This window comes from Vipera ursinii, assembly GCF_947247035.1.
Source record: "Vipera ursinii genome assembly, chromosome: 5".
Lineage (NCBI taxonomy): Eukaryota > Metazoa > Chordata > Lepidosauria > Squamata > Viperidae > Vipera > Vipera ursinii.
The window spans coordinates 23,717,393-23,736,110 of record NC_139518.1 but is presented as its reverse complement, the minus strand read 5'-3'; the positions used below and the strand labels follow the sequence as shown (position 1 = coordinate 23,736,110).

General features: G+C 37.9%; 1 protein-coding gene across 2 annotated transcripts; it reads right to left on the bottom strand.

Moving 5' to 3' along the window:
• Nucleotides 1-6,081: 6,081 nt before the first annotated feature.
• On the bottom strand, nucleotides 6,082-17,216 carry LOC310641721 (protein C3orf33). Of its 2 annotated transcripts, XM_083364960.1 has the most exons (5): nucleotides 17,094-17,216; nucleotides 13,938-13,997; nucleotides 11,414-11,567; nucleotides 8,549-8,709; nucleotides 6,082-7,672 (listed from the first exon to the last, which is right to left on the bottom strand). In XM_083364960.1, the coding sequence occupies exons 1-5, from the start codon at nucleotides 17,175-17,177 to the stop codon at nucleotides 7,406-7,408; spliced, it is 726 nt and encodes a 241-aa protein (XP_083221086.1). In that variant the 5' UTR covers nucleotides 17,178-17,216; the 3' UTR covers nucleotides 6,082-7,405. The 2 variants fall into 2 exon arrangements, with proteins under 2 accessions (XP_083221086.1, XP_083221087.1); XM_083364961.1 differs by lacking the exon at nucleotides 13,938-13,997 and having other exon boundaries at nucleotides 17,094-17,211.
• Between the last annotated feature and the right edge of the window lie 1,502 nt (nucleotides 17,217-18,718).

Here is an 18,718-nt window from a genome sequence, read left to right as displayed (position 1 = left end):
CAAGCCTTTGGAAATGGGCAGCATGGAAATAAACTACAATAAATAAATAACTTTCTAATGAACAGCTGAGGTTGCACTGGCCCTAAGAAAAATTCCCCAGATGAACACCCTTGCTACACCAAATAACCAAAAACACCCGGGTTTTTGAGATCTTTAAATCTCTTCATCAGGTAAAACGTTATAAAAAATTCATGCATATGGAGAAGAAAACTGGTCTATGTGACTTCATTATTACATCTTTTTTCTTCTTCCCCAATATGTTTTTCATTACCCACTGGCTGGACACTAAAGTGGATGACACCAGGATGACCATGGCAGACCTGAAGGAGGCATGTGAGGCCAAAGGGCATGGAGAGTGCAGATCCACAGAGTGGCCAGAGGTCGGACCCAAGTGAATGGCTGACAACAATGACAATATTTTTTATAACAGACTACACAATGAAAATATTGGGATATCTTGAAAGGTAGCATTTAATAAAAAAGCATTTATTGTGGGAGGTAAAAACTCTTTGGGTTTTCCTAATTACTCTTTATTGGGAAACTATTATTGCTTTTCTTAGGGTTTGCCCCCACAACTGCAAAATCCACCTGTTTTGCACTGCACTTGCTTAATTCATACAGCAAAGGTATCAGTACATGGTGGACTAATTTTATTTGTTTTCGTATTTCAGCCAGCCAGTTGTGCAGTTTGATGCTTATTTGGGCTGAGAAGAAGTAACTGGCCCAAGATCCAGCTGGCTGTCATTCCTAAGGGGAATAGAACCTAGGTTTTCCTAGCCCAGCACCTTTAACCACTATACTACACTACACTAGCTGTCCAGTTAACTGGGCCACTAACTTCAGTTAAGAAAAATATATGGGAGAAATGAGAGATAAAAGGCTATGCGACATCAATAACTTTACTTCTGCTTTTTGCTAATGAGTATGTTGCAGCCATGTTAACATGAATTGCTTTAAGGCATCTTTAGAAATTATTTCACATGAATGTATAATTATTTGGCATTCTTATATAATTATGAGGCAGTTTGTTCTAGTGGTTAAGAAACCAAGCTAGAAAACAGGAAACTGAGTTTTAGTCCTGTCTCAGCTAGTATAACATCAGAAACACATTGACCTTGGATGTAAATGATACAATTTAACAATTCTTTATAATGCTGCTAGCCCATTCCATTTTCTGGAACTCCCTTAATCTTACGGATTGGTAGTTTTTGCTTTACTATATACTTGCAGACCAAAATCAGCCTTCTTCAGAACCAATCAATTTGATGTAGTGGATCAATGGTAGACAGGAAATAGCTCTAATTAGACAGCTTCAAAACTTCATTTAGGGATAAAACTCTTTGGATGACATCGAGCCAATAAATGATTGTATTCAGTTAACTCACTGTCATCCCAAAGCTTGTTTGGTTTGGCTGAATGTGTCCTATGAATTCATTGATTGTGGTTTAAACATTTTAAATTATGGGTTAATGAACTCTATGAACTCAGTAGTTGAGGCTTAGTTGATAAACCATAAACAAACTATAACTTACACTGTTGTGCAATTCAAACCAATTACTCCAGTTGTCTCATTCAGTTGTAAGAATAAGACGTGCAATCACCATGAATGTCATGTTGAACAACACGGGGTAAATAAACCAAAGACAAAAAAAGCAAGCAATGTCTACCCAATACACACAGAATATCTTTAACTTGGCTCTTGTTTTGTTTGCTATTACACTGTTAAGTTTAAATGGTAATACTGAGTTTAAATTTTTCTTCCAGTTTCTGGCAAGTTCTCTTCTCCAAGAAATCTTGTTTTCCTATTTCATTCCCTCTGAGAGTGCCTTTGTTGGTGTTTCTGAATCTTTTATATTGTAAAACAGATAAAGGTATTGATATAATTGGTATAGAGAACCAGTAAGTGCAGTGGTTAATGCATTGGCTAGAAACTGGAAGACTGTGAGTTCCAATCCCACCTTAGGCACAAAGCCAGCTGGGTGACCTTGGGCCACTTTTTCTCAGCTCTAGGAAGGAGACAATGGCAAAGCACTTCTGGAAAACCCTGCCAAGAAAACTGCAGGAACGTCTCCAAGCAATCTCAGAGAACACGATTGAACAGAAGGGTAAAACATTTACTATACAGCCTCCATTTCTTTGCAGTCTATTTGTCTACCCATCCTGAAATGAAATCCTTCTGTTTCCCTTTTACACTATTGGTCTTCTGTGGAATCACAAGAACGTGGCTTTTCTCCAGGACTCTGGACCGAAACGCAGATGAGTCCATTCTGCGGTAAATGTATTTGTATATATGTTGATTGCCAGCCCTGAGTATGTCTTTAGTTTTGTTGAATTGTTCTTGGTTTTGTACTGTATGTTTATTGTTATTGATTGCCCATTGTGCAAATTATGAGAAGAGAGGCTTATAATTATTTTAAATAACTAACTAACTAATTAAAGTGCAGGACATCAAGGAGAAGAAAAGACTGCAAAATGAACCCTTTACAATGCACACTTGGGCTACCTCATCACTAAATTAAATGTGAAATCTTTGGACCCAGCTTATGAAAATGTCACTAAAGTATTATATTCATTTTGGGAAAAATTCCTATTTCCATAAGCATTTTTAAAATGCTGCAGTACCATTGTTTTCTACTTTCATTTTAAGAAGCCCAGGATTGGTATAATCCAGCACCAGGAATTCCAGATTATTCTTGCCTCTGTCCAATTCAACCTGCCTCTATTGTTTGCTGGTTCAAAGTCTGCTGGGAGAACTAAGCTGCTTTCATTCACCTATTTCAAATTCTCCTCCAATAAGAAAGAAACAAGAAAGTTTGGAGTGTATTGTTCATGTAACTGCTGCTTTACATGCGTGGGATCTCTCTAGCAAAGAGTAAAAGCGTTCTCTTTTAAAACAAAACACAACTGCAGCTAGAAAAGAATTACTTCACCCTGCTCTTGTCAATTGCTCTATAAATTTATTTCACATGGCAAATTAAGAGAAAATACCTCTATTCAGTTTATATGGGGTATTCCTATTATTCAAAGTATTTCCCCGTGTTATGTTGGAAACAACCTTTTACTAATGATTCTAATTTGCAACGCCATAAGGTTATGCTTCTTAACCTCACCAACTTCAACTCGCAGAATTCTCTAGCAAGTTGCTAAGGTTGAGAAACACTGCCATAAGGCAATCTTAAGTGGTTTATCTAAATCCACAGAGAAGGCAAAGCTAGACATATTTTCTCTAGAAGATGTTCCAGGGAGTCTAGGAGGGTTTAATTTGTCTTTCAGGAAAGAAACCATAAACCGCAAAGCCCCAATCCCATTTTTGTGATCCCTGGAGTTTTCCAAAATTACATGATGCAATTTGGTGGCAAATCACAGATGGTCAGTGTGCATTATTATTATTATTTTTATTCAACAGTGGCTTTAAGACTATACTAGACTAACATATTGACTTTGACTTAATCCCACATCCTGAATCACAGAAAGTATTGGACAAAATTATTAGCCATGACTCTTCTAGGGATATCACCATGTCACTCTCTGTATTTCTTAGAAAATTGTTTGTATTTGTATTTTAATTGGGTCTTATGGCTGCAAAGTCTCTACTTCTATTCCCAATCACTCTAAACCATGATTTAACTATGGTTACTGAATGAACCATCTTTAACTTTGTATGTAATACTGCTAAGTCATAGATTATGATTTACCACTCACGACTGGTTCATATGACACACCAACCAAGGCAAACTGAAACTAAACAAGCCAATTAAGTGTTAGCCTAATGAGCATAGTCACTATGTGTGCCTAAGGCTACAGCAGTAGGAAGTTCACAGTTGCAGTCAGGTCTGAGCAATTCTTAACCAGCAGATCGTATCAGCTCTTATGTTTAATATATGCAAAACAGTCTCGCATCTAAGAAAGAGTGAAAATTTTGGAAGTAGCATTCTTTCCTTTATCCTGGGGGTTGCAAAAAGGAATTATTGTCAATCTGATGCATTGGCTTTGCAGACAGCTTAAAGGAAGGGAGGCTGGAATGGGGAAATGGTGACCTCTAGGAGCAGCCAGCTTAAGTTTCACCTTTTCATCACTGTCCAGTTTTGGCCTGGCTGAAACCATAGAAACACCCCATTGATGTTATTCAATTCGGCTGAAGAGACTGCAGTTTCAAAGCGAAGTATTATGGGCCCCAGCTGAAGACTATACCCAAAGATAATTAGAAGTGACATGGGTGGGGAGGTGGACCCTTCATAAATGGAGAGAGAGAAAAGCAATTCTCCACTAAATTTTTACAGCATTATTGTTCTACTAAAGATTTGTAGTATAACAGCAAACATGCCCAAATGAATCTCCTCTATCTCCCAGAAACAATTTTCCTATTTTTCAGCCTATGATACCAGCCAGTGGAATTATACTGAATGAATTACGAAGGGTGGAGGAAATGACCAGGGTAAAAACAGACAGAAAGCAGGATTTAGTATCATTCTTCAATATAAAATGCACTTTTTTAAAGCTATGCTTTAAATCAGGTAGAACAACAGGGCTACATTTAAAATTATTAGGAAGGTTTAATTTGTGGTGGACGTTACACTAGTAATTCATAGAGTGATGGGTCTGGAAAATAAATCTGCAGATCATATTACCCAATTCCATTCTTAAGACAGGATTTTAATACTCATAAGATCTCTTTAAGTCATCATTCAGATCTGAAAAGTGTTTTTTTAACTGAATAACACACTTTAAACTCATATTATGAGAAGAATCAAAATAACCTTATCCCTAAAGACCTGGGCTTTTTTGTCATAGAACGCTCAGAACGGAGTTCCGGCACCATTTTTGGATGAAACCTTGTAGGGTAGGCAAAGCGGGTTGTACGACATGTGTGAGTTCCGGCAACTTTTTCTTTTACAAAAAAAGCACTGCTAAAGACAATGCAAAATGCATTGGGCACATTATACCCAAGAAAGCCACTCAGGTATAGTGGTTAACAGGAGATTGTGAGTTTTATTTTTTGTATTTATTTTTATTTTTATTTTATTTTAATTCCATTTATATCCCGCCCTTCTCCGAAGACTCAGGGCGGCTTACAAGCTTAGCAGTAGCCTTCATTCTATGTATATGCCTGCTTATTAAGGCTTTCACACACACACCCAAGCGGCATTATTACAAAGTCAAGCTTAATTGCCCCCAACAATCTGGGTCCTCATTTTACCTACCTCGGAAGGATGGAAGGCTGAGTCAACCTTGAGCCTGGTGGGATGTGAACCTGCAATAATTGCAGGCAGCTGGTGTTACTTAAGGAGGCATTAGCCCACTGCTCCACCAAGGACAAAGCCAGCTGGGTGACCTCGAAATAGTCACTCTCTCTAGTCTCAGTGACTGGAGAATGACTGGCCCCAAATGTCACCTAACTGGCTCTCATGCCTAAGACAGGACCAGAACTCACGACCTCTCATTTTCTAGCTTGGTGCCTTTAACCACTAGAGCAAACTGATTGAGCACATATTCCTTAAGCAAAGTTCGTTGAATAAGCCACAAGCTAACTTTACATACTGCATTAAACTATCAAACAGTTCATAACTCGCAAATGTCTATTTTTATACAAAACTAGCTAACCCTACTTTTTTTGAACGGGACGCGGTGGCTCAGTGGGTTAGGACGCTGAGCTTGTCGATCAGAAGGTCAGCAGTTTGGCGGGTCGAATCCCTAGTGCCGCATAACAGTGAGTGCCTGTTACTCATCCCAGCATCTGCCAACCTAGCAGTTTGAAAGCACGTAAAAATGCAAGTACGGTGGGAAGGTAGCAGCGTTCCGTGCGCCTTTGGCGTCTAGTCATGCCGGCCACATGACCATGGAGACGTCCTCAGACAAGCGCTGGCTCTTCAGCTTTGAAACGGAGATGAGCACCGGCCCCTAGAGTCGGAAATGACTAGCACGCATGTGCGGGGGAACCTTTACCTTTACCTTTACTTTATTTAACTTGGGAGTGTGAATGCAGGCAGAGTTGTCTTTCTACCTATATCTAAATTATTATGTAAATAGATAAAGTTACAAAAAATAAATATTAGGGGAACTAAAGAACTGTTTTTTAGATATTGATATTTAAGGAATACATATTGCTTTGCATTGAACTGATTTTAAGACAATACAGATCAGCAAGAAACAAATATTTCTGTAAGATTTAATTCTCAATGTAGCTATATTCTCTATATTTATTACCTACATTGGCAAGATCATTCAAAATGTTGTCAAGTGGCTAGTTAAGCACATAAATAAGTGGTTCAGAACACAAATACATAATGTTCCACCAAAGTAATCTATTCATGTGTTCACATCTTATGATCAGGTCAATTAATCTTTACATTCAAACCAACGCAAACTTGCCTTGAGCGCAAGTCCATAACTTCAATGTCACTTCCTTCTCCGTCCCTTAAAATGTTAGGTCTATAAAACATAAGCAGTAATACTGACTCTTAAACATATTGGTCTCTCTGAAATTAGCTATTCTCTTTGATAAACAATTATATAGGCAGTTCCATTTAATTCTTCAATGTAGCATCACAAAGTAAACAGAAACAAACAGAAAAAAGGAATGAAGCCACATGGACACAGACCACAGAGAGCTTACACCATGTACAGATAAGATACTTTGGCTGGCATAATTTCTATTTTTTCTGAAAGAAACTTGGTATAGTTATAGGAGCAGCCAACCAAGAACTGCAATTGCTACACTTTGATATTTATAGAATAGGGGTAGTATCTTGATATCCATTAAGAACCACCTCTAGGACAGACAGCACAAAACCCACAATGTTTATGGGGCTAAGTTACATAATTATCAGCTAATCATCTTCAACCAGTGCCAGTATGAACCTAAATCAGACTATTGTCTCAAGAGCATTAAATAATGCTGCTGTCATATGAAGCTAGAAAGCAGTCTCCCAAACGAAGCCAAATTCAGCATCTAGTAACACGTATAAGTCACACGTATAAAGTTGCCAAAGATCAGACAACAGCATTATGGCTGCCTTATCGTGAAAAAGCTGAGTAATATTTTGCACAAAATTTAATAGGGGGAGAATATTCCTTGCTTTTTTCCCCTTTTGCCATGATGTTTCACGCAATCTTTGTAAAATACATCAGCGGTATTTCCATATTTCCTTTATATTCACATTATATTTTGTGCTTTCTTCCTCTGAGATAGTAAGGTAGCCTAAAGAGGGTTTTTCAGTATGAAAAAGCTTAGATTAAAACTTTTAACAATAATTATGTGTATTGAATAAAGCACATGTTCTTAAGATATAGGTATCGGATGTTTTCATCTTCTTAAGAGCTGAGTTACTTCATTTTCACAGGAACTAACATAATGCTGCTCCCTTCTCCATCTAGGGGGTCCTCCAAGCAAAAGAGCTTCTTGTTTTCACAGCCGGATTCTCAACCATGTTGCAAACTGCTTTAATTTTTGGATAAATTTATAATTGCTTATGTGTTCTTTGAGCTTTTCAATGGATGACTCTTCTTTCCAGATTCCTTTCTTTTTTTTCACAGCTTTCATTTCTGCTTGAAGTAGCCTCTTGTGAAGCTTCCAGTATATCCGGGATTCATGAGCCAACCCTTCAATACAAACTGTCTTGCCAAGCCCCTGTCGCAAGATCTCTTCATTTAGACAAATACTGGAAAATCTCCCCTGTTCAAAAAAGACATTAAAGTTTTGCATAAGACATATAATTAACATATTATTACATACTGTGTCCATTCCAGTAAGGAACAAGCATTAAAGCTGAATTCCTCAAGTGACATGGGCAGCCCTATCAATTTTCTTAAGTAATGCCATCCACGTCCAACCTGAATACAGGAATCCTTGACTTACAACCATTTGTTTAGTAACCATTCAAAGTTACCACGGCAGTGAAGAGTGACTTATAACAGTCCTTGCACTTGCAACCTTCAAAATATCCCAATGGTCACATGATCAACATTTGGGCACTTGGCAACCAGCAAGACAGTTGAAGAATCCTGGGATCATGTGAACTTCCCAGCCGGCCTCCCACAAGCTAAGTCAGTGAGGAAAGCTGGATTGGCTTAATGACTGCACGATTCATTTAATAACTGACGTGATTCACTTAACAACTATAGCAAAAAAGATTGTAAATCGGATGTGACTCACTTAACAAACACTTATGTTTAATAACAGAGATTATGGTCCCAACTGTGGTTGTAAGTTGAAAACTACCTTTACTTCTGGATGCACTGGGGCTACTATTTCTAGATTCGCAACGTTTGGCTATGTTGGTTGGGAATTCCAGGGAACTGCACTCCTAAGCAATAAAGTCTCCCTACACACCAACCTGTGCTCTCTCCAACTCCAATACAATAAATAGTTTGTCTAGGCTCTGCTTAACAGTTACCCAGCATCTCTGAATCCAGAATTGACGCAGGACTTTGCTGTAAGTTTTTACTTGGGAGTAAAATTTATGATCTCAGCATAAATTATTTTATATTAAGCACTCTTTATTGTTTGCACTCATGGAAGCTCTTCTATTCACTCTGAACATTTACTTACCTTATTTACAATTACAAAGCAATCAAGTGCTGATTCTTTTCTGCCCAAAAGCTGGAACCAAATCATTTGTGAAGGTTTCATTTCTTCTTTTAGCCAGATTACACCATCAGATGTTAAGTCCACACCAGCAAGCCTGACAAGCAACAAACCATTTGAATGCCCTAAAATGATATACATGCATTGTTGTTTTATTACAACATTAGTAAAAAAAACACCTCGTTTAGGTCATTGATGTAAGCAATTAAAGGGGAAGTAAACTAAAATTTTGTTCTCCAAGATTTAAGTGAAAGTTTCTACAGGCAAAGTTAATGTTCTTATTGTTAGAGCTGTTAATGTTTTCTATGACTGAAGAAAGCTAAAACCTATTTTAGAAATCAACAACCCAAAATTGACTATTCCATGTACGGAACAACTAATGCACTGAACAATTTGCATAGCTCTCTTCTTTTTTAAATCTTGGAATGACAGAAATAACAAAGAACTGCTTCAATACCAGCTTTGAATTCATAGTGTGGTGTTGATGATGACTGAAAGGAATTATAAATACCTACTTCAAATGATACGACATTAAGTGAGTATAGAAAGTGTTAAAGTAATGTGCATTTATGTAAACTGAAATCGATTCAGGTAATCTATAAAGCAGATCTGAAAGATATAGGCTTTGTATTTTTAATATTAGTTTTTATTCATTTAAAAACATTTTGTATATGTCGTTTCAATTGCTGTTAGTATAAAAATGCAGAATAAAAATAAGTTTTTGTTTCTTGAAGCAAGAAAATATTGAAGAGATTTTATTTGATTCAAAACTTGCCCTTCAGCTCTGGTGAGCACTCGACACAGCTAACAAAACATAAAATAAAACAGAACTTTAAATTCACAATAAAATAAACATTAACACTGTCTAACAAGTCTAGCAACCTCCCCCGCCCCCACTTCATATCTTTATCTATTTCCTAAACACTTAAAAAGCAAGAAGCAAATGCAACTTTCCCTTCCCAGACACCAGAAATCTGAGCCTCTGACAGTGAAGGCTTCTTCAAAAGGACCTTGCCTGCTAATCTTAACAACTTGACAAGCGTAACAAAATGGGCAGTTCTTAAATTCATACTCTAAACCGTTTAAGCCTTCAAAAGTCAATACCAGGATTTTAAACTGTCTCCAGGAAACATCTGGCAAATAGCACAGATTGTTAGTGCAGACATAATACGCCCCATTTAACAATCTATCTGATATATTTTACCTAACTACAACTGCTGCACATTTCCATGTCATGGAAAATTCGTTGGTTGTCCCATCATGGGATTATAGGTAGTCCCACCTTGAATTCAGGTAGACCAGACCATGAATCAACTGCACAGGAAGATTAAAGATACTTTGTTGAGGGGCTATAAGAACAGAATCTTGCAAGTTTATTTGTGCAGTACCTCTTCCTCCTTCTTACAATCCAATGGCATAGGTAAAGCCCCTTATTTTGGACTTTCTACTTGTTTTGGACTTAAATCATATTTTTCCTTGTTGCTTTGATAGCAGATCCGGCCTGTCTCTGTCAAGGTCATTTTCCTTAGTTTCTATAGGAGTAGACTGCAGTAGTCAACATGGATGTAGTCAAGGCATGAAATAATCACTACAAAAACTGATGAGTCTGGTAAAGGGATGTAGTTGGCATGCCACATATAATTGTACAAAGGCATTTTTCATAACAGCCACTGCCACCAATTCCAGTGACAGCTAAAAAAGACAGAGTATTCCAAGATTATGAATATACTCTTTAATCTACTCCATTCAAAACAGTCTGAACCTTAATCTCTGTCTCCAGCTTTTGATTTTAACAGTACCCATAGTCTCTGTTTAACCATTTTCTTACCCAATACAATATGGTACTTCAATAGCATTCAAGGCTTTGTGATGTAGTGTAGCAGGGTAGTGTGTTTTGACTAGGACTGAACGAGCCGTGGGAATTCCCTATGTGAGCTTGAACCAGTTGCATTCTCTCAGTTCAATCAATCTCACATGGCTACTGTTGTGGGGATAAAATGAAAGAAGATTCTAAAACCTTGAGTTTTAGAGTAAAGGTAGGTTAGAAACTTCCTAAATAATTCCTTCCGGAGTAAAAACCTAGCAAAATAAGCAAACACATTATTTTTCTTGCAATTTTATCTCATGTTTTTCCTCCAGAAAGTATGCTTCCATTTTACCTTCATACAGGTAGTCCTCATTTACTGACAATAATTGGGACCGGCAATTTGGTCATTAAGCAAAGTGGTCACTAAGTGAAATTGCGACTGTGCTTACGACCTTCAGCTTTCCTTTGCTTTACAGACCTGCCAGTGTAAATATAAGCACTGGTCATAAAGTTACTTTTTCATCACTATCCTAAGTGCAAACGGTTGCTAAGTGAGGTAGTCACTAGTCATTGTGGGATTTCAGGCTGAAAGACCTTGTCTCATTTGACTCAAGTCATCCACATGGCTAAAGAGTACATGAACATGCCTATCTTCATTCCCAGTCCAACGCTCCATCAGTGGTTTTAGTGTTTTGAAGAACAGTTAGAGCTTCCACTGCCCCATTATGTAACACCCCTTAACTTAAACACCAAAGGGCTGGGAGAAAGTGCCACCTTGGGGAAAAGATGGAGTTCCTTTAAGAGGCAGTGAGGATTCTTATGCCACATCCAAAACATTCTTGCCCACTTTGAATCTGAATATTGCAGAACTTTAATCAACATAGAAGTACACGGTAAAATGTTGCATATGTTTTTCATATGAGTTTTCTAATGGTGGCCACTCAGTCATGTTTAATATCCCTTAAATTCAAACCTATTAACAACTTTAACTTTGCCACTATGAAGTTACCCATCTTACTTACATCTTTTCTGTAGAGAAGAAATGATTGGGAGGGTAATAGGTACATGTTCAATTTCTAATCCTTGCTCAGTTATTCGACGTAATTGTCCACGTAGTTTAACATTCTTCTCTATAAATTCCGGAGGTATTTCCAAAGCATTTGTGAATTTGGCTGTCTATTCATAAGAAAAAAGAATATAAGCAGTGCTTACACGAATATTATAAGAACATAAATACAGGTATAGGTAGTCCTCGACTTACAACAGTTCATTTAGTGACCAAACAACGGCACTGAAAAAAATGATTTATGACTGTTTTTCACACTTACGACTGTTGCAGCATCCCCATGGTAACATGATCGAAATTCAGATGCAGGGCAACTGGTTCATATTTATGATGGTTGCAGTGTCCTGGGGTCATGTGATCAGTTTTTGTGACCTTCTGACAAGCAAATTCAATGGGAAAGCCAGTTTCACTTAGCAACCGGGTTACTAATGATTCACTTAACAACAGTGGCAAGAAAAGTCATAAAATGGGGCAAAACTCACTTAACAAATGTTTCACTTAGCAACATAAATTTTGGACTCAATTGTGGTCATAAGTCAAGGATTACCTGTATTTGGTCTAGTGGTTCACACAGAAGGCTAGAAACCAGGAGACTGGGAATTCTAGTTCTGCCCTAGGCAAGAAAACTTGGCTGGGTGATTTTGGGCCACTCAATCACTTTCAGCCCTACTCAGTTCACAAGGTTGTTGTTTTGAGAAGAAGGAAGATGTAATAAGTATGTTCCCACTCTGAGTTATTTATGAAAATAAAGGCAGGATAAAAACACTCAATGTATTATATATTTATTCCTTTATAAAATTAAATATGTAATTATACAACATATATTTTATATATTTGAATACACACAATAAGTGCAAAATTATTAGTAGTTTAACTTTGTGAAAAATTTCAGTATATACCCATTGTATTATAAAAAGCTCCTTTTATTACTAATTCTCACTCTATAAAGTGCTATGAAGATTGAACATCCATAGTTTCATGAAAGATACTTTAAGCATTTTTTTATCCAAATCAACACTGAGGTAAAATAGTTTATACCCAAACAAAAACATGCTTTATAGAAAACCTATAAAACGTCACCCTAAATTTTACTTAATATAGAATATTTTCATACTTTATAGGGAAATAAACTTAGATTAGAGGGACGCGGTGGCTCAGTGGGTTAGGATGCTGAGCTTGTCGATCAGAAGGTCAGCAGTTTGGCGGGTCGAATCCCAAGTGCCGCGTAACAGAGTGAGCGCCTGTTACTCGTCCCAGCTTCTGCCAACCTTGCAGTTCGAAAGCACGTAAAAATGCAAGTAGAAAAATAGGGACCACTACGGTGGGAAGGTAACAGCGTTCTGTGCGCCTTTGGCGTCTAGTCATGCTGGCCACATGACCACAGAGACGTCCTCGGACAAGTGCTGGCTCTTCAGCTTTGAAACTGAGATGAGCACCGGCCCCTAGACTCGGAAACGACTAGCACGCATGTGCGGGGGAACCTTTACCTTTACCATTAAACTTAGATTGCCTCTACATATATATTCAGTCGAAACCCTACTTTAAAAGAAGAACAAGAAGAAAGGAGTAGCTATGCAATTAGGATTTCCTCCCAGACTAGTCCTTGGGATATGCTATTCATATAACATCCCGCTACCCCTATTATATGAACTTGGGATTTAAATTATTTTTACACTGTCTCTCTTGTCCTCTTACAAGGTCTTGTCACCAACATAGAAGCCCTTGAAAGTAATGTGTGAAGGTCTGTAAATAAACTGAGCTACATATTTCCAAGAAATGTACTAGGTATGGCATTTCAAGGTCTAAAACCACAAGCATATTTTAAAATAAAAAATATTAAAATTTGGGAATATTTATGGCAAGAATTTTTTTATTATAAATTAAGACCCCCAAGTACACAGAAGCTTAGTTCAGTGTTCAATATGTACAGCACCAATACATTAAGGTTGTGATTACCCAGTATAAACTTCTGCAAATATTTAAGGGCTTTCTTTTCGTTCTTTTCTTACATTCATTAGTGAAAGACTTTGGCAAGCTTCTTACTTAGAAGAACCCATCAAATGGGAACATTAATGAAAAACCTCCATGCCCTATTTCAGTCAGCAACCTTCTGGAAAAGTCTTTCAGGAGATGACCTCCCAGCCCAAATGAATAAAGTGAGGTCCTTAAGACCTATAAATTATAGCAGCTGATAGGTTTAAAAATCCTGCCAAGGAAAGGTAAACAAGACTCAAAGCAATATAAATCTGCTTTCTATTTTGCTTTGAAAAGTCAGAACAGATAGTTCTCATTTAATGATAAGTTAATAAAACTTTTTGGTATTTATTTGAAACGAAACAGGCTGCAATAAAACAAGACTTGGTTGCAAGTTGTACATGAACAAGCAGCATGCTCATTATTAACTTTTTGTTCCAGTTTATTGGAGACAACAGTATGTGCTTCCTAAAGTTAAATACTTTTATGCTCAAAATGTAACTTACCAATTTGATACTCTTTGCAAGTACAATCACTCCAGCTAATGCCAATCCAGTACTTATGTTCTAGGGGGAAAAAACCATACACTTCAAAAGCATGTATTTCCATCTCATGGCATGAGACCTAAGCATATTCTTTATCTCAGTCTTATGAATACAATCTACAAAATACTATATATGCATTTTCAATATAAATTGCTGCCTAAAAATGGAATATATAATAATAGTCACAAATGCATCTAAGTTTTAAAAAACTAAGTCACAAAATCTCCAAACTTTGTAGGTTTATGATTATAATCCTTTATTAAATTAAAATGTTTCTACAAATTTGGAACTAGAGAATACAGAGTATGAAGAATTTCAGCTGAGGAGAACAGGTGATCCCCGATTTACAAGAGTTCATTTAAAGATGGTTTGAAGTTACAAAGGCGCTGAAAGAACTTATGACTGTTTTTCACACTTATGACCCTTGGAGCATCCCCATGATCACATGATCAAAATTGCATTTGGATGCTTGGCAACTCGTAAAATGGAGCAAAATTCTCTTAAGTGTCTCGCTTAGCAACAAAAATGTTGGGCACAATTGTGGTTGTAAGTTGAAGACTACCTGTACTTAAGATCTGATGTGCAAAGGATGCTTTGAATTTGGAAATGCCTCTTTACTTGCTGTGTAATCTTGAGAAAAGAGTCTGCTGCTTTAAGTGTGCATATAACATACATTTCGTTGCATTTCATGCTCTAGAACAGGGGTCCCCAATCTCTGGGCCACAGACTGATACTGATACTGTGAACAGGCGAGTGAAACATCCCCCCCCCCTTGTCTGTGGAAAAATTATCTTCCATTAAACCAGACCTTCGTGCCAGAAAGGTTAGCGATCGCTGTTCTAGAATATTTTAAGGATTGAACAAAGAACTTTAGTTTTAAATAATAACACACCACCACATTACATATTGTGAGCTACCCAAAAGCTTCAATCGGTGCAAAATGCAACTAGTAAGCTATATGCAGCATGTTGTACACTTTGTGTTATGTTTTGTTTCCACTTTATAGAGTCCATTCAAATTATTGCTTGAAATCTTTAAAACCTTAAACTGTGTGGGACGAGGTATGCAACTGTTGCAGAATGAGAGATATATGGGCATCTGAATGGCACGTAGAAACTGCAAATTAGTGCATGATATCACAGCAAAAACTATATTTGATTTTATTTCATTTTATTTAAACTTACCGTAATATAGTTCCTCCTCTGTCAAATATTTCACTGTTAAAAATCACTATTTGAAAACACTCCTAGAGATGTAAGTGGTCATACACAAGGTTTTCAAGAGTTGTCTGCAATTTTGGGGATTCAGATTGTGTCCTCTGGCTTAAGGTCTGACTCTCCAAGGGATCACATAACTTGCAGAAAAGCCCTTTTGAAGATGCTGTCACTTGCAAAGGCTTGCTGCAAGCAAATAGAAAGTACCTTTTGTGTGTCACTTCCAAACTTTGAAATGTATTTCCCTCGGTATTGTAATTAATACTGTTTCCAACTATGGTACCCAATTCATGTTCTAAATTAACTGAACTTGGCTGACCTCAAAAAAGTTAAGTAGGGTTGGACTAGTTTAGTACTTGCATGGAAACTCTACACTGTAAATTAAATGAGGAAATTGAAAAAAATCACCCAAATTATAATGACAAACTGCTATACAAGTAGTCCTTGACTTATGACCAAATTCAGACCAGAATTTCTGTTGCTAAGCAAGGCTTATTAAGTGAGTTGTACTTGGTTTTATAACCTTTTTTGCCATGATTGTTATGTGAATCACTGCAGTTAAATGAAACAGGCAGTCATTAAGCAAATCTGTCTTCCCTCACTGACTTTGTCAGAAGTTGGCTCAGAACTTTGCAAGTGTCCTGGGGTGATCCTGGGGTGCTTCAACCATCATAAATACAAGCCAGATGGCAAGCTTCTGAATTTTTTATCATGTGACCATGGGGATGCTGCAATGGTCATAAGTGCAACAACTGGTCATAAGTCACTTTTTTCAAGCCATTGTAACTTCAAAGAGTCACTAAATGAATAGTTGTAAGTTGAGGACTGCCTGTACCGTTGCTAAGAAAACTACAGGACTATGACCCTGAAGTCATCAGAAATTGAACCCATCTTGGTTAATGCCATTATTGTTACCTCATGTTTGTACACCAACTAGCTAACTTCTGCAACCTAAGATAAAAATTCTATAAATCACACCATAATATTGTTATTTTATTATAAAGAAAGACTTTTTCCAGCAATGAATTTGGAGACCTTTTAATAAACCTAATTTATATTGCTATAAATGTTCAAGGTTCTTGCATTAAGATTTCAGATAGTCTGAAAAATATAATGTTGCAATGCCTCAGCAGATGCATAGTTTCTTTCCTTGAATCCAGTTTACGAATCTGATGCCTCCCAGAACTTTTCAACTACAACCTCCGTAATTTTTTTACCATTGGCCATGATTGCTGGGCCTTCTGCAAATGACAGTACATAATAAAACAATTCTGATCGATTAACAAGATCCTTCAAGATCATAAACTATCTGTACATCTTTGAAACGGTACATAATGCAACAAAGGAGCCATTATAAATAAATTTATAAATAAATAAATAAATAAATTATTCCATTTAAGCCGTCTCCAGACACATTTTCCAGATGGAAATTATATTTACGTTATTCATATGAGGTTTGGGACACAGGACGTTTTCTTCTATGCAATTAAACTGTTCATTCAAAACCACAGACACACACAGCTGTTTTCTTCTATCTCTAGAACGTGTATAAACAAGACCCAGAGCGACAAACCAGGTGCTAAGAGCCCACAACGGTTGTCATTTAGACCCAGAACTATCGGCCATTCCGACATGTCTCGCTTTACGGAATTTTAAGGCCGAGGCCGAAGGCTACAGGATACGAAAGAAAAGCGCAAAAGCTCCGCCCCTTACAACAAGCTTCAGCCTTCTCTTTGGAAACGAAAAAAAAAAAGCTTTCAAAGACACTACTCTAAATTAACTGCCATTTTCGCTCTAAGTGGCTCTGGCAGCCCCGCTTCCGTCCTCGGGAGGCGGCGCAGCACAGGCCGAACCAAGCACGACGAACCCTCCGCTTCGCCCCAGACCGATTCCCGGCGCGTACCCGGACGAGGGTGAGATGCGCGTCCGCCCACTCGGAAAGGCGCGCGACATAATTCGGCGGTTCTCCGCCCCGCTGCTCGGCCATGCTGCTCGCCTGCCGCCCAGTCGCTTCCTCTTGGCGCGGCACCCTCCACAGCAGCGCCGCTTTCTGGAGGCTGGGAAGAGCTGCCTCCCTGCGAAAGCACCCGAAGGCCTTTTGGAGACGCAGCTGCAGATCAAGCGTCTCTTCTGCCGTTGGGTGGTGGAGGGCCTCCCGCAGTACGACAAGCCCTCCTGCCCGTGACCCTGAATCCAGCTGTCCCGAAGGCGCTTTTTGAAAAGGCAACTGGACTTGCTTTGCTTTTTTTTCCTTGAAGACGTTTCGCTTCCCGTCCAAGAAGCTTCATCATTTCTGCAAGATTTCAGCTTTTCAGAACTGAAGAAGCTTCTTAGAGGAGAAGCAAAACGTCTTCAAGGAAAAAAAAAGAAAAGAAAGAAAGCCCAGTTGCCTTTTCAAAAAGCACCTTTGGGACAATCGTAACCTGGAGGACAGAGAATCGCCACAGACCTGAATCCAGTTGTTGAGGGTTTTAGTAAAGCCTGTCCTGTTGTGTTTGGCATAGCACCAATTATAAATGTGTCTGCTGCTAAGCTTAAGATAATTATTTCCTGAAGCACAGCAAGCTGCTACGTTTTGTATCAATGAACCTCAACCAGACAGGCCCAAGGGAAGATAGGGGAGTTGCAGCCCAAAACATCTGGAGGATACATGGTTGCCTCTTCTAGTCATAAATAAAGGTGAACCACTCAAATTCCCATATATTAATTACTCAACAGACGAAACTCAGAGCTACTTTGCAGGTAACAGGGTGAAGAGATTAAAAATTAAGTTTTTAAAATTTGTATGTGAATGATACAGTAAAGTCTGTAAATGAAGATAAATGTCTTGGAGAAAAGGGCAGAGGCATCTGCTGGGGACAAATGAGGAAAGCATTGTCTCATTACAACCTCTGCCCTTTTCTACATACATAGTGATGTTGTATCGGTGTATAAAGGCAAAATAAAGATTGCTCCGTGGACACCTCTGGAAAATGAGTTTTTCTTCATGCTCCTTGACAAAATGATCACAGGATTCAAGATTGGGAAGCCCAGGAACATTGTGGTGGAGCTTAGTAGGTAATTATAATAATCCCTACAATTTGAATTTGTTTAAATAAAGCTGCACCAAACTGCTGCACTATTTTATACATGGACCAGACAGAGATGATGTGAATCAGTTTGAAAAGATTCTGTCTCCCATGGTTATATACAATATTTTATTATTTAAGGCCTAGTATTTAATCTGCAAATGTTTTTTTCTTCTCTCTTCTTATATTCTCTGTATTATGATTTTTAGAGTGAAAGCTCATGAGTAGGAATTTCTTGCCATTCTAGAATCCTTTTGATTAAAAATGGGGTGTTAAGTGAAAAAGATGGTATGTAGACTGATCTTTGACCATTGAGTACATACTATACACTATGCAGTACAGGTAGTCCTCAATTTATGACCACAATTGAGTCCAAAATTTTTGTTGCTGAGACAGTTAAGTGCATTTTGCCCCACTTTATGACTTTTCTTGCTCCACTTGTTGTGAATCACTGCAGTTG